General features: G+C 32.0%; 1 protein-coding gene across 1 annotated transcript; it reads left to right on the top strand.

Moving 5' to 3' along the window:
• The first annotated feature begins 9,883 nt into the window (after positions 1–9,883).
• LOC127130869 (beta-glucosidase 13) lies at positions 9,884–15,733 on the top strand. Its single transcript, XM_051059829.1, has 15 exons — positions 9,884–9,980; positions 10,495–10,544; positions 10,665–10,790; positions 10,911–10,980; positions 11,402–11,460; positions 11,788–11,863; positions 12,814–12,891; positions 13,014–13,101; positions 13,236–13,476; positions 13,746–13,861; positions 14,018–14,232; positions 14,434–14,468; positions 14,567–14,669; positions 14,779–14,872; positions 15,553–15,733. The coding sequence occupies exons 1-15, from the start codon at positions 9,887–9,889 to the stop codon at positions 15,731–15,733; spliced, it is 1,626 nt and encodes a 541-aa protein (XP_050915786.1). The 5' UTR covers positions 9,884–9,886.
• The last annotated feature ends 10,698 nt before the right edge of the window (positions 15,734–26,431 follow it).

Genomic DNA, 26,431 nt, shown 5'->3' with positions numbered 1-26,431 from the left:
ATGATGTGCCTCTCTTGGAGTTGACTTGTGACTTGTATATAGCTAATTTTGACTTTGTTTTGCAGGGTTTGATATTTGAGTTTGAGCCTTAATGGCTTGCACCTTTGTGCATTGGCTTGTGTTTGTTTGTGTATAGCTAATTGTGAACCATTTGCTGTTTAATTTTGTGATTGGTATACTGATTGTATTTGATTGATTTCAGGTACTTTAGTTGCTAATATTGCTTTGCTTTGCTTGATAAGCAATTTGCACTGAGGTATAACATTCTTGTCTCCATGTAGTCTGGAAGACCTGGCCTGTTACTTGGCCAGGCAACTGTCTGAAGTCCTCCTTAAGAGGCGATGTTTGTGCTTGTTTACATTTGTGCCAAGCAGGTAAAGACCTCAATGAGGCAATTGGCGGAACCCAAGGGATATGCAATCTATCCCCCGCTATTCTGTTGAGTCGTCCCTCTGCTCACACCACTGTGTAGATGCATTGGGACACAAACCCAAGATCTTGTACTTTGTACAGTTGTGTCAGAGTCTTGAGTGTAGAAGGGTTCCATCTTTCTGAACCCACACTCCTTTGTCTGAAGCTCTCCCTGACCAGGGATAAGAGCTGTGAAGTCTTATCTTCACTCACCTTTCATCTGCTTCACCTTAGCCCCTCAATGGCAAGGTTAAGAGCAAAACCTCGCCCGTACAGATGGCTTGCCTTTGCAGCCTTACCCCTTGTTTGAGCCTCACTTGTGTGCATATAGTGTGTGCTGTTTGTGATTGATTGTGTGTTATTGCTTGTGCTTTAGGATAGGCTGGCTCCCTGTGCTAGTTAGCTAGAAACCTTAACTTAGGGATGATTTTGCATGATAACACTAGGCTCGAGTCGTAGTCTCCCTAGTTGTGTCTCCCTCTGTTATCTGGTTAAGCTAGCCTGGTGTCCCTTCGTAGGGGAACTACGTCGCCCTGATCCTCATACCAGATGAGGTACGTAGGCAGGAGATGAGCAGATCTCTCCGGGCGCCTGTGTCTTTGTTTTGTTCTTATTTGTTTGGTTTGGAAGTCGGTGTAAGTCCATCGAGTGGCATCTGGGTTCCTGTGTGTCTGTTTTGGTTCGGATGCTGATGTAAGCCCAGTGATTGGCATTCAGGCTCCATGTTTGCCTTCTTGTGTGTGTTTTGGTTTGGATGCTGATGTAAGCCCAGTGATTGGCATTCAGGCTCCATGTTTGCCTTCTTGTGTGTGTTTTGGTTCGGATGCTGATGTAAGTCCAGTGATTGGCATTCAGGCTCCACGTTTGCCTTTGCCTGTGTTTGTTTGTGTGCGTGTTAGCCGAGCTACGGATGCTCTGATTCTCCTTCGTCCAAAGGAGATACGTATGCATAGGATGCGACATCCTAGCGAGCATGTGTTGTTTTCCCGGTCCGAACTACTTTGACTCTGATGTCTATGCCCGATAGACTAAGTAGGCCCAGGATGCGATATCCTGCCGAGTCAGTCTTGTTTGTTTTCCTGTGTCTCTTTCAGCCAGTTTGTGTGTTTATGAGCAGTGTTTTAGCAACCATTTTCCTTCCTATTGTGCGTGGATCCCGTCGAGTACGACGGATGCGTAGGGGTGCTAATACCTTCCCTTCGCATAACCGACTCCCGATCCCATTCTCTTTGGTCGCGAGACCATGTTCTTTCCAGGTTTACTCTGAGCGTTTCCTTTCCCTCTTTTGGGATAAATAACGCACGGTGGCGGCTCTGTTGTTCTTGTTTCCCGCCGGTTTTTCGCGTAATGCGACACTTATATATAATGAGAATTACGAATAATAATGAAATGTTTGTGATCACTTTAGATCTTTACTTGAAGGGAAATCACAATTAAAATGCGGAGAAGAAAATAAAAAAATGACCCTTAACTTAATCCTTACGAATGTACATGATCAACGATATAATGGTTACCTCTTGTGAAAATTAACCATTGATACAGAACCAGAGAATGGCTGCGATTTTTGAACAAAATAAAACACCTATACTCAATCCACACGAACATAGTGCCTCCAATCTCAATAATATTTGTTATTAATGAATAATTCGAGAGAGATAAGTACGAGTAGGGTTTCCCAAACCAATTTTGGTTAGGAAACTAATACTTTAGGACAAGGGTTCGATTTATATAACTGCTTGTATGGGCTACAAGTTGAACAAGCCCAATAAGAATATTATACGTTATAGTGTATTGTATTTCACTTAAGTACATCATACATTACGGTGTTGTGAATTCCACTATCATACCTTACAGTTTTCCGTATTTTACTTAAGTACATTATACCACTACGCCAAATAAGGGAAAAGAGGGCGCTTATTTTGGCCTATAACAGCGCTTTTAAGCGCCCTCTAAAGTGGCGCTGGCATAGGTAAAGACAGCGCTTTGTTTTCCTGGAGAAAGCGCTGTCTAAAGTGGCCCTTTAAGGGCCACATTATAGTGCGCTTTCAGAAAAAAGCGCCCTCTGGAGTGGTCCATAAAGGGCCACCTTAGAGGGCGCTTTCTGGACAAAGCGCCCTCTAAAGTTGTCAATGTAAAGTGTTTAGAGGGCGCTTCCTACAGAAAGCGCCCTCTAAAGTGTTAGTTATTTTAAAAAAATTTGTTTGAAAAATAGTGGGTATTTAATTGGGAACCTGTTCGCATGCTGCAAAAGTGTAAAATTCATATTGATTTCATCCTTTAATCCAATGTTATACACCATTAATCCATTGATATATACAACATGAATCCATTTATATACAACATTAATCCTCCATATATACAACATTAATATATATTCATGCATGTACAACAACATTCCATACATATATGTACAACAATATACAACCTATATGATTCTTTGATCAATAATGAATTGACACAATTCATCCTTCATTTCATCCAAATGAGCTCTTGAGTAAGATTTGTATTCGTCAAAGTACTACAATTAAGAGAATAAAACATATTCATGATTTAGTAACAAATTAGATGAAATATCCGATAATATTAAAATAAACCCTAAGTTATTATTCCATACCATTTTTGGGATGTCTATACGATTCAACGCAATGATATCTCTCATAAATCTCAATACAAAAAATCCGCAATCGACCGAATTGTTTTGCTGAGGACACTACACAGAAAAACAAACAATATATATATAGTTAATTTCTTACAAACACTATTATAAGCAAAAAACAAACACTATTATAAGCAAAAATAAGATACTTAATATATACCTGAACTCTGACCCAGGTAATGTCCTTCCTATTACGATAATTCTTTTTCGATCTAAATTTTAGTATTGCCCTAAACAAATAAAAACGTATATTGAGATCAATCTGACAGACATAATTAAATATACAAATACACACGAATATTTAGGGGAATTTCACTTACGCGTCAACCGTCTTCTTCATACTCGGATATTTACTCCAATCACCCGATAACGAATCGAGATAATACACCATTAGTCTCGAAAGATCCATAGCAACCAACACCCAGTGACCACTGTAAAATAAAACAAAAATTTAGATGCATGAAAATTTTCTACGTAAAAGATATACATAGATTAGAATGAAATTATTAGAAAGAAAATCTAACCCGTTGCCAGAATTAAACGGTAAAAAATACAAACTGGGTGTAGTATTATCGCCGGCCGCCATGAATCTATCGACTAGTTCATTCTTTACGGATGTTGGATTTTTCGTTATAAACGTTGTGTTGATACGGGAAGCAGCAATAAAATTGAATCGGTTACACAATTCAGTTCCCCGCATCAATGTGTCATACATATACCTTAAATAGAAACATAATAAACATTAGACTACTCATTGAAATGTGTAAATAAATTGTTCAACTAAGTAAATAATAGATTGATCGGAGTACCATATGTATGTATGAATGACAGCGATGCCCAATTCTTCGTGTTCAAAAAGTTGTTGCATGTCCTCCTTTGCAATTATTTCAGAATGAGCAATTACGAAAACACCTTCATCAAAATCTACACTACGGATGGCGCCGTGCATAATATCGGACTCTTCCACCATTTTCTCAAGATGCATCATAATTTGAGATTTTGTCCCGGACGTCGTTGGAATATCCTTACCAGCTTTTTTCAACATTCGACGGGAACCTAAAAATTCATATAAATTAAATCATGACTTTTTGTGATGCAACAGAATCGTTGCGTATATAGTTCAATGGGTATATATATTTGTACCTCTTTTTGAGATGCAACCGACTCGATGCGTCTTGAAATCCCTTTACCAGCTTTATGTGTGGGTCTTGTAGGAGTCTAACATTACCATGTAATAAGGATTGATTAAATATCATAATTGTAGCTGAATTGAAATGTGAATACTAAATATTCATAATCATTTAGAACATATATACCTCGGCATCTGGGAAAATTAGATCTGACGGCCATCCAACAAAGGACCCGACTGCATCTCGCATCAACGTTGTCTCTGAAACAACGTCAGGTAATGGTAGAAGCGCGTCCGTATCTAATATCAAGGTCAACCGAAACTTTCATATATCCCACCGGGAGGGGATTATGGTGAAGTAATTCACCCGAAGTGTTGTGCACTTTTCCCTTGCCAACTATGCGATAAGTTGGTGACGATAGATACAACTGACAAGGTGTAATGCCCTAAACCAATAATAAATGTTATTGTTAACGTGTATATGTGTCAAGTAAAAAAGTGCTATTTTAATTTCATAATAACATATATAATTACCTCGGGAAATTTCGGTTGACAATTGATACTAGCTCGGTCACTAGTATCTTTTGCCTCGGAACCGCACCTTTCCTCTCTATACCTTGCATTCTCCTTTTGCAGTTCGAGTACTTGTGCCCTTAACTCCGCCAAGGTCTCCATCACCTCTTTGTTGGTAGGATTTTTTGTTTTTGGTTTTTTATAAAATGACGACGGAGTCACACCAAAACCCTTACCCCTCACACGACCGGAATACTCAGGAACATTTAGTACTCGACTAAGTACGCTCCTGCAATCCTGGACCTCGGTTGAAGGTAAGGTTTGGGATAAAGTCTCCTGAAATATTATTAGAGGAGATTAAAAATGAATTATATGTCTAACAAAATTTTCGATATAATTAAAGAAATAATGTTACATATACTTACACATTCGTCATAAACATTTTGAACCGCTTCAACGACAGCCCCATCCTTCCCAACCCGAGCAACCTTCCACAATACGTGCTCCGGAAGAGATGTTGCGTCACTTTTATCCTCGGCTAGCTACACATTGAATCAGATTATAAGATCATCAATTATAACATATTGTGACAATGTATAAGCTCGTAGCATTTGAATATACTCACAATTCTTTGTTGTAACCGTGCATATCCCGTACGCCCTTTTTTGTACGGATACGCGGGTTTTAATGCCCTTTTCCGATTTTTGTCGCTTACTTCCTGGATAAAAAAGTTTAAGGCATATTAGAACCAAGAAACTTAACAATTGTATAATACCATAATTAATAGACATTACATGGAATTTTTCGTTTCTTCGTTTGGCGACAAAGTTATCCCATTCTTCGGCTGAAATAATCTCCGCATACTTCATTGGACAAAAAGGATCGAAATCCTCGGAGTCTTTTTCCGGCCAATTGAATACAATATTTTTGCCGGCTTTCATCGATGTGAAAGGATCTCTAAAAAACATACCTTGAGAAATTTGTTGGACAAAAAGGATCGAAATCCTCGGAGTCTTTTTCCGGCCAATTGAATACAATATTTTTGCCGGCTTTCATCGATGTGAAAGGATCTCTAAAAAACATACACATGGAGTGTGTTATTATAAGTAATATTATAACAATATATGGTCAACAAATAGTCAACAAAAAAAACATATAACAATATATGGTAAGTACCTGTATCTCGGACCATATTTTTTCTTTGCCAACCTTCAATTCCGGACTTCTCCAATTATCACATGTAATCGGAATATGTTGTCGAACCAGGAAACCAATGTAACTTGCCAACATTGAACCGTTAGGCTCAATTAGTTGGTCTTCAGCACTCCAATGTACTTCGAATTTTTCACCCTTGTCTCTTGCACGAATGATTGACTTCATAACAGTCAATCCTCGTTTGATTTCTTTTTCAACATTGTTACGTGATCCACTCGCGTCATGGGTATCGTCTTGGTTAGCCATTTTATCTGTAATATAGAAATGATTCAATAAGACCCAAGTAAGACAATGACCATATTCGTGAAGCTACACAAAAAAACACATTCATATACCTTCCATTTCTCTCATGTTACAACAATCTAAACTCTCTCTTTTTTTATCATTATTGAATACAAACTCACACACACCTACTGCATACAAAAGACCAATGCAAACTTATGGTGTTTGGAACATGAACAAACTTGCATCCATAATCATCAAACTTCCAAGCACAAGCTCAAACACACTCCAAATGACATCAGTTTTCAATCAGAAACAAAAAACCTTACAACAAGGTGCTCATGAACACCATATAGTGCTCGTTTGCCCTAAACAACATTAATCAACATAATGCACAAAATGTAAAACTCAGTTTAGAAAATGCCCTAATCAAACACCTGAAGAAAGTGAACGGTAGCGATAGAGAAGAGAAATACTTTCAAGGTGACGGTAACGATGGAGAAGAAAGTGAACAGCGACGGTGGACGCAGATAACTCAGTGAACGTGAACGCAGCAGCAGAAAAAGGCGACGGCGACGACGACAGTGAGGGAGGGAGAACGAACGGAGGACGAGAGTAATCGCAGTAGAGAGTAATTGCAGTAGAGAGAAAACCCAGTTACGTAAACGAAATAGCATATAGAGAGGGAAAATAAAGAGACATGCAGTATATGTTATAATTTTAATGTTTACTAAAGGGGACCTTAGAGGGCGCTTGTGTAAAAAAAGCGCCCTCTAAAGGGGGCCTAAGAGGGCGCTTCTAAAAGCGCTCTCTAAGGCTTTCCAAAAGCGCCTTATAAACTGGAAATGTACATGGACTTAGAGAGCGCTTTTTTAAAAGCGCCCTCTAAGGGTACCCTTAGAGGGCGCTTTCATAAACTCGCCCTCTATTGGTGTCCCTCCATTTCCTCATTATTTTTTCGCTTCACTTTAGAGGGCGCTTTGTTACAAAAGCGCCCTCTAAAGTGCGCTGTCTATTCCAGTTGTTCGCTCCTTATTTTTTCTCTTCACTTTAGAGTGCGCTTCTTTAAGAAAGCGCCCTCTAAGGTGCGCTGTCTATTCCAGTTTTTGGGGTATACCTTACGCTGATCCTTAGTGGTTTTAGATCGAAGGGCAGTATACACCACTATCACCATGAGAATAACTTATGCAACTTGCATAACAATTTATGTAGTATTCTCATGAAGGAAGAATCCAATATCAATATTACTCATAGTATTTATACCTATATAAAGACTTGGTAACTCTCTATCCAGGATTCGTTAGATGTAATCATTAGCTTATCCATATAATAGTCTCAATGCTTTAATGTTATCTGTAACACCCATGATGTCTTTATACCTTACCTTGACTTAAGAAAATGTGGCTTTATCATTTAGACTCAAGATTTATCAACTTATATGAATGAATGATAAACATAAAGGAAATTAGGTCTTTAGGTGATGATTGGGATAGTTCAACCTAGGGTTTCATGTGGGAAAATGGGTATCTTAGGTTATGAAATTGCTTGTTTGCATGTTTGAAAAATTGATTTGATTGTGTTTTGATAGTTTGATTATGAGTTCATATTTGTTTCCTACCCCTGAAAGTTTGGATTATGCCTTAAAATAATGTATGTAGCAAAGAGGAACCTTAGGGATTGTTTGGATACAAGTTTATGTAGTAAAAAATTGTCTTTTTAGTTCTTGTACGAGTGGTAGTCGAGTATCACTAATTAGTATTTGATTACTAGTGTTAAATTTGAAAATCTAACATCTGGATGAGTGGTAGTCGATTACCACTATTTTATATTCGACTAACAATGTTACAAATTTTGAAGTAGAATTGAGAATAACATAATTTGAGTTTGGTAACTCCAATTGAGCACAGTCAGATGCCTTAGAAAGTTAATTCAAGGATCTATCTTACGATAAAGAGTTATAATTATTTTATATATATGTTTTCTGTTTGTGATTAATAAATGATTTTGAGATTTTTTTTTGGGATTTTAGGTAACCTAGGACATGAATCAAGGTAAACTAATAGTGAATCTTGGAAACTTAGAAGTATCGTGGGATAGTGCGTATACAACGACGTCTGTTCTAAAAGGAATCAATTGAGATACATAAGAGGAATATTGAAACATGTTGTGTATATTGGAGTGCAACTAATAATCAGGAGGATAATCCAGGCAAATGTGGTAGGTCGCACCATAGGACCAACCTTAGTGGAAAGGATTAGTAGAAAGTCCCCAATTCTATCAAACTAGGATTGATATGAGAAATGATAGTAGGAAGTGGATGTTCCACGATGCTAACGGTCTCCTGAAGTGTACATGGATGTTAGAGCGAGTGTATCGACATTCTTACATTGTATGAGGATGATTATACCTCGATCCGTTTTGTTTTATTTTATGATACATGAGTAATAAAATATGTAGAATCTCTTGTAGTTCTAGATGACCCCAACCTTTATTGAACTTGTGGCGTTGGTAGAACTCCACTGAGATGGTATTATCCCACCCCATGTTGTTGATTATCTTTTCATATAGACAGGTTGCTAATAAAGGGAAAGGCAAGATGATTTGATGGATGCAATAAGACTTTTCTTATATTTTGATTTGTGCTGGGTTTTATTAGTATTTTTATATTTTAGAAATGGTTTATATATATGCACATTTGGTGTAACATATGTAATTCCATATACTTATGTCAATTCTATGCTCTTTGATGTATCAGTGCCACCTATTACAGTATCTCAGTTACGATATTTTAGATCTTATCTGGTTGGGGTATTACATTATTCCACTTCACAATAAAACCTGACTACGTATACTTTAAGAATAATTTCTTTATGTTTAACAAGGTTTCATGATTAAATCACACTCAATGCTTCATCAAACAGACTAGTTATTTTATGGACTTTATTACTTTGAAAAAATAAACATGGTAAAAAAACCTTATTATTATTAATAGATAATTTAATACAAGTATCGAGTTCTAATAAAAATATTGGCCTCTAGAGTTTGACAAAACACATGAGAAATTTTAAGTGATGGGATGAAGTAGAATTAAATAACATGAAGAAAATGTTTCTCATCCGAATATATCTACCTCAGTTACGAAGGTGAATACTTGTAATGTTATATAACTTCTATAATATACTAACAACGTAAGTATTATTAATCTTTGTGTAACCAAGTAATATAATTTAAATATAATAAGTGAAGTTAACTATAAATAATTAAAGAAATGATGATGATGTTGATGATGATGGGAAAGTGGAGATCATAGTTATTTATGACATACTTTAAATAAATTTATCATTTACTCAATTTTTTTATATATTTATTTTAGAAATAAAGTAATATATGCAAATGTATTTTTAACGTGATGTTGTACAATTGTAACACACAAACTATAGTTTATATAAAAGAACAAACTAAATATGTTATTTTGTTGGAAAGTCTAAATATAGTAATATTGGTATTCATCATGATCAAATAAATGTGTGGTCAAAAAAAGGTCAAAGTAATTTCAGACAGCGCAATAATATATTTTTGTTAAAATATTTTAAAAGACTAGTCTGATCATTTTTAAACTAGAAAGTGGTCTAACAGGTTGTCATTGGGTAAAAAGCTATTTTTATTTATTTTCTCAAACTATAAATAAAGTAAAATTTTAAATTTTATATCAAATTTTGGCATTCTCTTCATTGCACAAAATGGAGATTTTGTCAGCTTTGAGAATTTATAAAACTATTATTACAATCTTGTCTCTTGTTTTGATATTCAACATTCCTTCTCAAGCATATGGGTGTATGTATTTTTATTTTTATGATAATAATTCTCTTAATTTAAGCCATTAAGACTTTAGGAAAATTAAAATTACACATATGTAAAACAAAATTCAATTCAATCTTTTATCTTCATCAAACCATGTTAATATTTGTTCCTTCTATATCTACTTATTCATCTCTCATAATTTTAAATATTTATTTGTTCCTAAATATAAGATGCTTTTCAAATTGTTAGATAAATTTATTTGTTTATTTTGAAATATCACTTATTAATATTATAATTTCATCATAAAAAAATTAAATTAAGGTCAACATAATATACACAAATGATAATTTAGTAATAGTCATATACATGTTATACATAATAATTATTCAAAATGTTATATAATTATAAATATATAGAGAAAATACTACTTTTTGAGATACAAATAATTTCTTTAAAATTTCAATGATATTTGTGCTCTTCATTTTCTAATATGAATTATTTAACTATTTACATTGTCATAATTGGTTATATTATTTTACGATTGCAGATCTATTTCACAGGCATATGACAACCAAATATGACTTATCTATTTCACAGGTGCTTCTGATTAAATTAATTAGTTTATCCATATATACAATAATATTGATTGAGTCATAATTACTTAATTTTAGTTTTTTTTGTGTTAACATATTTTGTTGTTGTTGTTGAGATTTGTAGATTGGAGAAGGAAATACATATAATCCATATGCCTCTATTTTAAAATTTCTAAATTCTTCAAAATTTCCAAATCGAGAATCATTTCCGCATGGATTTTTGTTTGGTACGGGATCTTCTGCCGTTCAGGTGCATTCTAAAAAGTCATATACACTTAGACATATAGTACCAACTCTGATTAAAAAGATATTTAATAGCTTGAAATTACAAAAGCTACCGTATTACTAAAAAAAACTTTGGTAACATCAGATTGAAGGAGGGTCTCATGAAGGAGGAAGAGGACTTGGAATCTGGGATGATATAGTTGAACAAAACAAAGGTTTGAAACATATACTTATAGTAAGAATACAAATGTAAATACTTTGGTACTTTAATATATTACTAGGTATGTTATCTGATGTTCAATAATTTAATGCTATTTTATCTTTTTCATAGTACTAGTATTCAACAAAACTTCAATTGACCAAAATTTTTTCAAAATTAAATTATCAAATAAAGTTGATAGATGTAATGGAAAACAAATTTTAACAAATTAAAGAAATGACTATAATGAAAGGTGACACTGTCATTTTACATCAATCTCTTATAAAAATTGAATTTCGTTCGGTGGTTAACTTTTATTTTTCTATTTTTCTTAAAATATGTAGTATTGTCATTTGGTTATTTCTATTCATCTTGGAATATAATACTTTGTTATAATGATTAACAATAACAATTTTTTCTTTCTTCTTAACAAATAGGTCGATATTTAGATGCTGATAAATTTTCATCAAAAATTGAACATTATAAACGATATAAGGTGAGTTCACTAAATCTGAATTGAATTTTTTTCTCTTTGGATAGACATTAGATTTTTATTTTCAAATATTATAAGTTAATTATTATTTTGATGAAAGTAAGCATACATCCATCTTTTGTTGGAATTCTTGACCCCAAGTCTCCAAACACCGACTTTACATTATTGCTCTATTTACTATATAGTATTAATTAGAAACAACACCAGTTTTATTGTTAATTAAACATAATAGATTGACAATGTAGAAATACATTTTTTAAAAATTGTACACCTTGGAATAATTATTTTTTTGAACTGATTTTCATTATTTTAATTTTTATGATCTTGTAGGAGGACGTGCAACATTTAAAGAAGCTTGGAGTAAATTCTTATCGAATGTCCATCTCTTGGAGTAGAATATTGCCAAGTAATTTTTAAAACTAAAATAATATATTTTAACATCTAAAATAAAATAAAAAATATCTAATACACTCTCATATTTCTCAGAAGAAGAATATTAAGTAACGAAACATTTGAGTTATGTTTTGTGCTTTGGTTCTTCCTTTTATTTATATCTTTTAGTCTAAAATAAGTTGTGTTTGAGTATAAATTATTTTTTCCTAACATATTTTTGTAATTGTCTTTACTTTAGTTCGATCTTTATATTTATTTTGCATCACATCATTAATTAATATCTGAAGCGGAGAATATTAAACAAAGTTTGAATTTGGAAATTAAGCAAGGAATCTCATTTTTTTATGATTTTTTAAAATTATAAATTATAATTTTTCTCATTAAAATTGTTTTTAGGTTTTACTTTTGTCTTTTAAGCTTGTGTTCTATTTTTTTTCCTCTTAAGATACAAAATTTAGATACTTTAATCTATAAATACAAAGAGAATTTCATATATTTAAGTTGGCTAGATTATACTTTTATTCCACTGACTTATTTATAGATTTTAAATTTATTCTTTAATTTTTTTTTTCATTTTAAATGTTAGATATTTTAGCTCTTTTTCTTCGATACTCGATTTAAATGAATACAATATGTTATACTACCTTTGTTCCTGTATATAAGAGACAACTCATTTTTTAGATTCATTGAATAATCAATGTATCTAGTCTATAAACCGACCAAATACATTGGTTATTCTATAATATGTTACCTTTATGCTAATTTTTTAAATGATTCTCCATAGTGTTGTCTTTCTTCCCGAAATTAAGGTTTGATGTTTGTTGTTATTGGTACTAAAGATATGAGAAAAATAATAATTTTCAAATGCCCAACAATTAGGGATATAATATATTATTTTCCTGAAATACTTAATAATACTAATACATTTATCTTTTTCTTTATTTTTAATGATCGATTATGTAGATGGAACTTTGGAAGGAGGTATAAACCAAGAAGGTGTCAACTTCTACAACAACTTGATTAATGAATTACTCAAAAATGGTATGGTTCGAAGTATCTAAAATTCATTGTAATAATCAGATTTAACGAGTATTTTATTAAAAATAAAATGCATACACTTTTTTTGCGCTTTTACATTATCCATTTTTTTACTATATGTGTAGGTATTGAACCTTTTGTGGGTATCATGCACTTTGACTACCCGTTAGCTCTTAAAGAAAAACATGGTGGCTTCTTAAATCGTTCCATTGTGTAAATTTTCTTAATATCATATCCACTTGATATTTTATTTTCGATTAATTTATTTAACCTTAAAGTTAGTGTACACCAGATAATGGAATTTAAACATTTATGCTAATATTATTTATGTAAAAAATAAATTTCAGAAAATATTACAAGGATTATAGTAAGCTCTTATTCAAAACATATGGAGATCGAGTAAAACATTGGACTACAATCAATGAGGCAGAATTCACTGCTATAGTTCAATACATGTTCAATATTGATAATTTATCTACTGATCAAGCGTGCACAAGTACTAAAATATGTACACAAGTATATACTCTACTTCATAACTTTCTTCTTGCCCATGCTACAACATCAAAGTTATACACAACAAAATTTCAAGTAAGACATATTTTAGGTATTCTATTTTACATATATATATAGTATGAATGTTAGCTTAAAATATATGTAGATTAACAATTGAGATTCACAACATAGTGAATGAAATACAACTCATTGATAAAAATAATAATAATAATTGTTACATTTGATTTAGTTAAATTTAAAAAAATACATTGGCAATTAATAACATTAATTAAAGGTCTATAAAATAAGGAGAATGATATATAAGAAATAAATTATTGTTATTTTTTATTGAATATTTGATATAGGCAATACAAGGGGGAGAAATTGGACTTGCTCTTTCATCAGGAAGGTATGTTCCCTACAGTTCTAACCCAGAAGATGTGGTTGCTGCTCAAAGACTAATGGATTTCTATTGGGGATGGTTAGTCTGTTTTGCTTACCTTACTAACAGCACACCATGTGTGCATTATCACAAGTTCAATGTTATGTTTATTTAAATTTTATATATCTTCTTTAAATTGGTAATTACATATACATATAAAAAAAATATTTAGCTACATTATATTTCAATGTGTAGGGTTTTAGATCCCGTGTTCCATGGAGATTATCCAAAAATAATGAAAGAGTTGGTGGGGAATAGGCTACCAGAATTTACTAAAAAGGAGAAACGTATGTTAAAAGGAAGCACAAATTTTATAGGGATAAATTATTATACTTCTCACTTTGCTAGACACGAACCAAATATAACCAAGATTATGGCGGACAATTATGATGCTTTAGCAGTTTCAGAAGGTAAGTTTTTTCTTAAATTAAATTCTACTTTTAAGCAGGAAAAAATGGTACACAAAATATATCGTTGTAAAAAAAAGTTAATTAAGGTGACATCACAAATTCTGCACCAATCAAATTATTCTTATCTTACATGTAAGTTTACAATAAATTGTACTGATTAATTATGAACTATTTTTTTTTGTCATTACTTCATAATTGCAGCTTCTGATGCAGAAGGAAAAATCCTTGGTTTCAAGGTGAGAAAATAATAAAAAAAACTTAAAATATGACATATGTTAGGAGAATAGCATAATTATGATATTTTTAATTTTTGTTCAATGTTAATAACTTATAGGATCAATATGGTTGGAACAATGTTTATCCCGAAGGATTATATAATTTCTTAATCTATATTAAGGAAAAGTACAAAAATCCTAAAGTCTACATCACTGAAAATGGTTGGTGGTACTTTTTTTTAATCATATTTATAATATTATGACTAATATCTATAATTTATGGTACTAAAAGATTAATCAGTAAAAATTTTATGAAATCATATTTATGTAGGTATTGCTTCTTCAAAAATCTCAAATCCATTAAAGGACGAACACCGAATTGCTTATGTTGCCGCACATTTAAATGCTACTAAGACGGCAATAAAGTAAGTCACTTTTACTTATCCATAAAATTATATGGATAGTAAATAAATGTATCATGATACATTTGATTATTCTTAGAATTGAATGTATTCCTCTTAGTTATTAATCATGCACATATATTTTATTTATGTATGATCTGATTTTGCTTTTGTGAGGACCTTTTATTTATATTTATTATATAGTGTTTATATATCACATACATTATTAACATTCTTACTTGTGTAAAGAGAGTAATAAAAAATTCAAAAATATTTCTTAACTATATTATATTGTTTTTACTATGAATTGATTTAAGAATATTTTGAAATAAAAAGAATGAAATTTTAACTTGTTTAATTATAATAAAGGTCAATGATTTTGAATTGATAGAAAAAAGTGGTTTTACATAGTTGCTCAGTCATGTTCATATTTGGATGTTGTGTTGAGATAGTTTAAAATATGATCAAATAAATTGGCATTGTATTAAAATATAATTGAATGACTATGTAATCATTTAAATTGTCTGAAAATAAATTTTATGCAATTTCTTAAAGTTTTTTAATTTTTTCAAAAGTATATTGTTGACTATAAGTACTTATTGTTTTTGGTTCTAATATAAAAACTCAATCAAATTTAAAGTAATGAAACTTGAAAAATATCGGTATGACTCATCTTAAATATTTTTTTATGTTTAAATTGATAGTGATGGCGTAAACGTTCAAGGTTACTTTTTATGGGCAGCATTTGATACATTTGAATTTCAAGCGGGTTATTCTGGAAATTGGGGTCTTTATCATATTGACTTTAATGATAGTCTCAAGCGTATACCGACTAATACAGCAAAATGGTACAAAGAATATCTTACACGTGATTTGAGACACTAAAGTATACCTTTGATTGAAATCATCATGGAAGGAAAGTAGAACATTATAAATGGAGAAGTGAGACACGAATCTCACTTCAAATGTTATTGTATGTAATATTATTTATTTCTTTTATTGTGATTTAGAGTTTTTTAATGCATTTATATATGTCGTTGAAATTTATACTAGTGCATATACTCATGTGATGCATGTGACGCTATACCCCAAAATCATTTAGTTGTTGATATTTATCTAAAAAAATTATTTTAAATAAATGAAAATTGAAAAGGATAAAATCTTTTAATTAATCAACTTCAAATAAAGAGTAATACAATATTAATTATAACAACACGCAATAGTTTTCATCATTTAATAATAAAAAAATCATAAAATCTCACGTGCCATGGATACAACTTGAATTAACAATGAGCATTAGGATAAGTTTCCCAAATTTTAAGAATATTTTAAAAATTAAAATTCTTGTGAAGGCATGCGCTCTATTTTATAGACCACGGTTACATGTAGATATTTCATAAGTGAGAATTCAAGTTCAAACCATATAAGAAAATAAATAACAATAGAGTCAAATGTTCAATATCTTGCATTTGTCATATCAAATAACTATTAACAACATCACACAAATATAATCATTACTATCATTTAATAATGAAGACTTTTACTTCAACAAATCAACGATTAAAGGATGGTCAATGTCACTTAATTAAATTATTGACAATTATCCACTTTGAGCCTGTTATCGTAGTATTTGCAATAAAAGTATAGGTATTTGTTTTTATTGTTTTCACCTGGACTGATGCGATATTCAAAATTCGTTCAATCATTTTTACAATTTTAAGAAAAGTATTTGAATATTTTGTTTAATAACTAGGTTAACGTATCAATGAATGAAAATAAGTTTTAACATCGTGGTGTTCTTTACTTTCCGCACTTTACCACTTTTTATCACATAAGCAACTCAAGAAAGTAAAAGTCATAAACCGTCAAAAATTTGGAAAATAGTCTAAGTGCCTCATTCACCCCCCCTCTAAGGCACTCCTTAAACTTACCATCTCTTTCGAATATAACCATACCAACAATATTTAATTTCTATTTAATTGTTACGAATTATTCTTTGGTTTAATTTCCTTCCTTCTATTTTAAAATGTTTTTGTGGTTTAGCTATATGGAATAGTTGATGTTTTTATTATTTATAAAAAATATTTTATTCCTTTAGACAAACTATTTCTAACAATACCATAATTAGTGCATATAGATAATATTTAATTTTTATTTCTAACAATACTATAATTAGTGTATATAGATAATATTTAATTTTTATTTCAATTGTTATGAAGTTTTATTTTTTATTTCTTTCTAATTGTGGCCAATAATAATATATGATTCTACATTCATATTTAATAATTAATGACTTATTAAAAAATTAAAATTTATTTCTCACTATTTTAATTATTTATCAATCCAAATTCTGACTCTAAATAAAACGGAAGCTCCATTTTACAATGTTAGTGACATTATCACCAATCAGAATTTTAATTTTGTAGTTAGTATCAGATTTAAAAAAATCAAATTGAATCTCAATTTCTTACTATTTACTAATTATCTATCAATCTAAATCTTCAACCTATAATTAAGGACTATTAGAAATTTTGAAATTATATTTCTTACTTATTATTGATGATAATTATCTACAATTCCAATTTCTAACAATTAATGTAATATTAAAAATTTTGAAAGTGTTTTTTTCATTATATTTTAGTACAATTATTATTGCGTTATAATTGCCAATAAATCAATTATTCTCTTTGAATAAAAATAAATTATAAATTTAACCATGAAATTATTCTATTATCTATTATTCAATCATTAAATTTTTAACACACAAACTAATTGATAAATTTTAGTATAATTCTTATATTATATACAATTACATCGATCTTTTTTATTACTCCTTAAAATTTAAGTTATTCTCAAATGTCCTAATAAACTCATATAATAGTTATTCAAATAAATTCACTCAAAAATAAAATTCTATCAAAATAATCAATTAATTTTCTCTATTACTCTTAAAATTTAACCTTTTTTCAAATATGTGTTTATAAAACTACATATAATAATTATTCAAATATAATTATTTAAAAATTACTCAATACAAAAAATCTAAAATTTTGATAAAGTTTAAAATTTTGTATACAGTGACATTAATATATTATAGATGATCTGCGCAACGCGCGGGTTATATTCTAGTATAGATAAATAGGAAGAAAAATAAAGGAACAAATTACAAAATGTATCCACCAAAATATGAAAAAACAAAAGGAAAGTAAAAAGGACTAGAGGTGCACTACAATCCTAAAAAACCACCAACCAAAAGGAATCTCCTAAACAATTGATAACATTATTGGAGAAAAGACCCCGACCCCTAAGAAAAAGCATATGAAAAAGGAATATGGAAATACTAAAAGAATATCATAAGCATAAATCAACAAAAACTTACAAAACATCTCTTAAAGCAAAAAATGACCTACCATCTCGACTATACTGATTTAGGAAGAGAATAGATTATGACATTTAGTTTTAAAAAGTGCAAGAGTAAAATAAGGTCTTCCTTAAAAATAATTTTCCAAAAGATAAAATGATCAAACCCACAATTTCCTCCAAGGTCATTGTCGCACCTCAAGAAATAGAATCATTTTAGAATTTTCAATTAGAACACACCATAGAGTGCCAAATTAGAATCAAATCAACTTAGTCATATACCTAAACCATAAGGACCTAATCAGCTCAAACACCACACATTTCTCTCTTGAGATCATTCATTACACAACCCCACCACCTAACAACTTTAAACCACAATCTATCTCCCACATCATAAGTAACAAAAGGATAGAAAAAAACTCCAAAAATCTCTGGCAAAGAGATTACGTCTAAGATGTTATTCTCTTAAAGAAATTAAAATTTTCCTCTTTGAATGAAGATGAAAATAGAGTATGATACACAATTTTAAAGACAAATATAAATAGTTTTAATGTTTGGATGATTTGATATTTTCAAAATTCTAGAATGATATAAAACCCATTAGAAATATTTTTATTGATGAAAAAAAGGTCAGAATCTTAAAGATTTCAAGGAGTTACATGCTTATATATAATGAGAATTACGAATAATAATGAAATGTTTGTGATCACTTTAGATCTTTACTTGAAGGGAAATCACAATTAAAATGCGGAGAAGAAAATAAAAAAATGACCCTTAACTTAATCCTTACGAATGTACATGATCAACGATATAATGGTTACCTCTTGTGAAAATTAACCATTGATACAGAACCAGAGAATGGCTGCGATTTTTGAACAAAATAAAACACCTATACTCAATCCACACGAACATAGTGCCTCCAATCTCAATAATATTTGTTATTAATGAATAATTCGAGAGAGATAAGTACGAGTAGGATTTCCCAAACCAATTTTGGTTAGGAAACTAATACTTTAGGACAAGGGTTCGATTTATATAACTGCTTGTATGGGCTACAAGTTGAACAAGCCCAATAAGAATATTATACGTTATAGTGTATTGTATTTCACTTAAGTACATCATACATTACGGTGTTGTGAATTCCACTATCATACCTTACAGTTTTCCGTATTTTACTTAAGTACATTATACCACTACACCAAATAAGGGAAAAGAGGGCGCTTATTTTGGCCTATAACAGCGCTTTTAAGCGCCCTCTAAAGTGGCGCTGGCATAGGTAAAGACAGCGCTTTGTTTTCCTGGAGAAAACGCTGTCTAAAGTGGCCCTTTAAGGGCCACATTATAGTGCGCTTTCAGAAAAAAGCGCCCTCTGGAGTGGTCCATAAAGGGCCACCTTAGAGGGCGCTTTCTGGACAAAGCGCCCTCTAAAGTTGTCAATGTAAAGTGTTTAGAGGGCGCTTCCTACAGAAAGCGCCCTCTAAAGTGTTAGTTATTTTAAAAAAATTTGTTTGAAAAATAGTGGGTATTTAATTGGGAACCTGTTCGCATGCTGCAAAAGTGTAAAATTCATATTGATTTCATCCTTTAATCCAATGTTATACACCATTAATCCATTGATATATACAACATGAATCCATTTATATACAACATTAATCCTCCATATATACAACATTAATATATATTCATGCATGTACAACAACATTCCATACATATATGTACAACAATATACAACCTATATGATTCTTTGATCAATAATGAATTGACACAATTCATCCTTCATTTCATCCAAATGAGCTCTTGAGTAAGATTTGTATTCGTCAAAGTACTACAATTAAGAGAATAAAACATATTCATGATTTAGTAACAAATTAGATGAAATATCCGATAATATTAAAATAAACCCTAAGTTATTATTCCATACCATTTTTGGGATGTCTATACGATTCAACGCAATGATATCTCTCATAAATCTCAATACAAAAAATCCGCAATCGACCGAATTGTTTTGCTGAGGACACTACACAGAAAAACAAACAATATATATATAGTTAATTTCTTACAAACACTATTATAAGCAAAAAACAAACACTATTATAAGCAAAAATAAGATACTTAATATATACCTGAACTCTGACCCAGGTAATGTCCTTCCTATTACGATAATTCTTTTTCGATCTAAATTTTAGTATTGCCCTAACAAAATAAAAACGTATATTGAGATCAATCTGACAGACATAATTAAATATACAAATACACACGAATATTTAGGGGAATTTCACTTACGCGTCAACCGTCTTCTTCATACTCGGATATTTACTCCAATCACCCGATAACGAATCGAGATAATACACCATTAGTCTCGAAAGATCCATAGCAACCAACACCCAGTGACCACTGTAAAATAAAACAAAAATTTAGATGCATGAAAATTTTCTACGTAAAAGATATACATAGATTAGAATGAAATTATTAGAAAGAAAATCTAACCCGTTGCCAGAATTAAACGGTAAAAAATACAAACTGGGTGTAGTATTATCGTCGGCCGCCATGAATCTATCGACTAGTTCATTCTTTACGGATGTTGGATTTTTCGTTATAAACGTTGTGTTGATACGGGAAGCAGCAATAAAATTGAATCGGTTACACAATTCAGTTCCCCGCATCAATGTGTCATACATATACCTTAAATAGAAACATAATAAACATTAGACTACTCATTGAAATGTGTAAATAAATTGTTCAACTAAGTAAATAATAGATTGATCGGAGTACCATATGTATGTATGAATGACAGCGATGCCCAATTCTTCGTGTTCAAAAAGTTGTTGCATGTCCTCCTTTGCAATTATTTCAGAATGAGCAATTCCGAAAACACCTTCATCAAAATCTACACTACGGATGGCGCCGTGCATAATATCGGACTCTTCCACCATTTTCTCAAGACGCATCATAATTTGAGATTTTTTCCCGGACGTCGTTGGAATATCCTTACCAGCTTTTTTCAACATTCGACGGGAACCTAAAAATTCATATAAATTAAATCATGACTTTTTGTGATGCAATAGAATCGTTGCGTATATAATTCAATGGGTATATATATTTGTACCTCTTTTTGAGATGCAACCGACTCGATGCGTCTTGAAATCCCTTTACCAGCTTTATGTGTGGGTCTTGTAGGAGTCTAACATTACCATGTAATAAGGATTGATTAAATATCATAATTGTAACTGAATTGAAATGTGAATACTAAATATTCATAATCATTTAGAACATATATACCTCGGCATCTGGGAAAATTAGATCTGACGGCCATCCAACAAAGGACCCGACTGCATCTCGCATCAACGTTGTCTCTGAAACAACGTCAGGTAATGGTAGAAGCGCGTCCGTATCTAATATCAAGGTCAACCGAAACTTTCATATATCCCACCGGGAGGGGATTATGGTGAAGTAATTCACCCGAAGTGTTGTGCACTTTTCCCTTGCCAACTATGCGATAAGTTGGTGACGATAGATACAACTGACAAGGTGTAATGCCCTAAACCAATAATAAATGTTATTGTTAACGTGTATATGTGTCAAGTAAAAAAGTGCTATTTTAATTTCATAATAACATATATAATTACCTCGGGAAATTTCGGTTGACAATTGATACTAGCTCGGTCACTAGTATCTTTTGCCTCGGAACCGCACCTTTCCTCTCTATACCTTGCATTCTCCTTTTGCAGTTCGAGTACTTGTGCCCTTAACTCCGCCAAGGTCTCCATCACCTCTTTGTTGGTAGGATTTTTTGTTTTTGGTTTTTTATAAAATGACGACGGAGTCACACCAAAACCCTTACCCCTCACACGACCGGAATACTCAGGAACATTTAGTACTCGACTAAGTACGCTCCTGCAATCCTGGACCTCGGTTGAAGGTAAGGTTTGGGATAAAGTCTCCTGAAATATTATTAGAGGAGATTAAAAATGAATTATATGTCTAACAAAATTTTCGATATAATTAAAGAAATAATGTTACATATACTTACACATTCGTCATAAACATTTTGAACCGCTTCAACGACAGCCCCATCCTTCCCAACCCGAGCAACCTTCCACAATACGTGCTCCGGAAGAGATGTTACGTCACTTTTCTCCTCGGCTAGCTACACATTGAATCAGATTATAAGATCATCAATTATAACATATTGTGACAATGTATAAGCTCGTAGCATTTGAATATACTCACAATTCTTTGTTGTAACCGTGCATATCCCGTACACCCTTTTTTGTACGGATACGCGGGTTTTAATGCCCTTTTCCGATTTTTGTCGCTTACTTCCTGGATAAAAAAGTTTAAGGCATATTAGAACCAAGAAACTTAACAATTGTATAATACCATAATTAATAGACATTACATGGAATTTTTCGTTTCTTCGTTTGGCGACAAAGTTATCCCATTCTTCGGCTGAAATAATCTCCGCATACTTCATTGGACAAAAAGGATCGAAATCCTCGGAGTCTTTTTCCGGCCAATTGAATACAATATTTTTGCCGGCTTTCATCGATGTGAAAGGATCTCTAAAAAACATACCTTGAGAAATTTGTTGGACAAAAAGGATCGAAATCCTCGGAGTCTTTTTCCGGCCAATTGAATACAATATTTTTGCCGGCTTTCATCGATGTGAAAGGATCTCTAAAAAACATACACATGGAGTGTGTTATTATAAGTAATATTATAACAATATATGGTCAACAAATAGTCAACAAAAAAAACATATAACAATATATGGTAAGTACCTGTATCTCGGACCATATTTTTTCTTTGCCAACCTTCAATTCCGGACTTCTCCAATTATCACATGTAATCGGAATATGTTGTCGAACCAGGAAACCAATGTAACTTGCCAACATTGAACCGTTAGGCTCAATTAGTTGGTCTTCAGCACTCCAATGTACTTCGAATTTTTCACCCTTGTCTCTTGCACGAATGATTGACTTCATAACAGTCAATCCTCGTTTGATTTCTTTTTCAACATTGTTACGTGATCCACTCGCGTCATGGGTATCGTCTTGGTTAGCCATTTTATCTGTAATATAGAAATGATTCAATAAGACCCAAGTAAGACAATGACCATATTCGTGAAGCTACACAAAAAAACACATTCATATACCTTCCATTTCTCTCATGTTACAACAATCTAAACTCTCTCTTTTTTTATCATTATTGAATACAAACTCACACACACCTACTGCATACAAAAGACCAATGCAAACTTATGGTGTTTGGAACATGAACAAACTTGCATCCATAATCATCAAACTTCCAAGCACAAGCTCAAACACACTCCAAATGACATCAGTTTTCAATCAGAAACAAAAAACCTTACAACAAGGTGCTCATGAACACCATATAGTGCTCGTTTGCCCTAAACAACATTAATCAACATAATGCACAAAATGTAAAACTCAGTTTAGAAAATGCCCTAATCAAACACCTGAAGAAAGTGAACGGTAGCGATAGAGAAGAGAAATACTTTCAAGGTGACGGTAACGATGGAGAAGAAAGTGAACAGCGACGGTGGACGCAGATAACTCAGTGAACGTGAACGCAGCAGCAGAAAAAGGCGACGGCGACGACGACAGTGAGGGAGGGAGAACGAACGGAGGACGAGAGTAATCGCAGTAGAGAGTAATTGCAGTAGAGAGAAAACCCAGTTACGTAAACGAAATAGCATATAGAGAGGGAAAATAAAGAGACATGCAGTATATGTTATAATTTTAATGTTTACTAAAGGGGACCTTAGAGGGCGCTTGTGTAAAAAAAGCGCCCTCTAAAGGGGGCCTAAGAGGGCGCTTCTAAAAGCGCTCTCTAAGGCTTTCCAAAAGCGCCTTATAAACTGGAAATGTACATGGACTTAGAGAGCGCTTTTTTAAAAGCGCCCTCTAAGGGTACCCTTAGAGGGCGCTTTCATAAACTCGCCCTCTATTGGTGTCCCTCCATTTCCTCATTATTTTTTCGCTTCACTTTAGAGGGCGCTTTGTTACAAAAGCGCCCTGTAAAGTACGCTGTCTATTCCAGTTGTTCGCTCCTTATTTTTTCTCTTCACTTTAGAGTGCGCTTCTTTAAGAAAGCGCCCTCTAAGGTGCGCTGTCTATTCCAGTTTTTGGGGTATACCTTACGCTGATCCTTAGTGGTTTTAGATCGAAGGGCAGTATACACCACTATCACCATGAGAATAACTTATGCAACTTGCATAACAATTTATGTAGTATTCTCATGAAGGAAGAATCCAATATCAATATTACTCATAGTATTTATACCTATATAAAGACTTGGTAACTCTCTATCCAGGATTCGTTAGATGTAATCATTAGCTTATCCATATAATAGTCTCAATGCTTTAATGTTATCTGTAACACCCATGATGTCTTTATACCTTACCTTGACTTAAGAAAATGTGGCTTTATCATTTAGACTCAAGATTTATCAACTTATATGAATGAATGATAAACATAAAGGAAATTAGGTCTTTAGGTGATGATTGGGATAGTTCAACCTAGGGTTTCATGTGGGAAAATGGGTATCTTAGGTTATGAAATTGCTTGTTTGCATGTTTGAAAAATTGATTTGATTGTGTTTTGATAGTTTGATTATGAGTTCATATTTGTTTCCTACCCCTGAAAGTTTGGATTATGCCTTAAAATAATGTATGTAGCAAAGAGGAACCTTAGGGATTGTTTGGATACAAGTTTATGTAGTAAAAAATTGTCTTTTTAGTTCTTGTACGAGTGGTAGTCGAGTATCACTAATTAGTATTTGATTACTAGTGTTAAATTTGAAAATCTAACATCTGGATGAGTGGTAGTCGATTACCACTATTTTATATTCGACTAACAATGTTACAAATTTTGAAGTAGAATTGAGAATAACATAATTTGAGTTTGGTAACTCCAATTGAGCACAGTCAGATGCCTTAGAAAGTTAATTCAAGGATCTATCTTACGATAAAGAGTTATAATTATTTTATATATATGTTTTCTGTTTGTGATTAATAAATGATTTTGAGATTTTTTTTTGGGATTTTAGGTAACCTAGGACATGAATCAAGGTAAACTAATAGTGAATCTTGGAAACTTAGAAGTATCGTGGGATAGTGCGTATACAACGACGTCTGTTCTAAAAGGAATCAATTGAGATACATAAGAGGAATATTGAAACATGTTGTGTATATTGGAGTGCAACTAATAATCAGGAGGATAATCCAGGCAAATGTGGTAGGTCGCACCATAGGACCAACCTTAGTGGAAAGGATTAGTAGAAAGTCCCCAATTCTATCAAACTAGGATTGATATGAGAAATGATAGTAGGAAGTGGATGTTCCACGATGCTAACGGTCTCCTGAAGTGTACATGGATGTTAGAGCGAGTGTATCGACATTCTTACATTGTATGAGGATGATTATACCTCGATCCGTTTTGTTTTATTTTATGATACATGAGTAATAAAATATGTAGAATCTCTTGTAGTTCTAGATGACCCCAACCTTTATTGAACTTGTGGCGTTGGTAGAACTCCACTGAGATGGTATTATCCCACCCCATGTTGTTGATTATCTTTTCATATAGACAGGTTGCTAATAAAGGGAAAGGCAAGATGATTTGATGGATGCAATAAGACTTTTCTTATATTTTGATTTGTGCTGGGTTTTATTAGTATTTTTATATTTTAGAAATGGTTTATATATATGCACATTTGGTGTAACATATGTAATTCCATATACTTATGTCAATTCTATGCTCTTTGATGTATCAGTGCCACCTATTACAGTATCTCAGTTACGATATTTTAGATCTTATCTGGTTGGGGTATTACATTATTCCACTTCACAATAAAACCTGACTACGTATACTTTAAGAATAATTTCTTTATGTTTAACAAGGTTTCATGATTAAATCACACTCAATGCTTCATCAAACAGACTAGTTATTTTATGGACTTTATTACTTTGAAAAAATAAACATGGTAAAAAAACCTTATTATTATTAATAGATAATTTAATACAAGTATCGAGTTCTAATAAAAATATTGGCCTCTAGAGTTTGACAAAACACATGAGAAATTTTAAGTGATGGGATGAAGTAGAATTAAATAACATGAAGAAAATGTTTCTCATCCGAATATATCTACCTCAGTTACGAAGGTGAATACTTGTAATGTTATATAACTTCTATAATATAC

This window comes from Lathyrus oleraceus, chromosome 3, assembly GCF_024323335.1.
Source record: "Lathyrus oleraceus cultivar Zhongwan6 chromosome 3, CAAS_Psat_ZW6_1.0, whole genome shotgun sequence".
Classification (NCBI taxonomy): Eukaryota; Viridiplantae; Streptophyta; class Magnoliopsida; order Fabales; family Fabaceae; genus Lathyrus; species Lathyrus oleraceus.
Note: the sequence above shows the minus strand (reverse complement) of the source record. Positions and strands in the feature narration are given on the sequence as shown.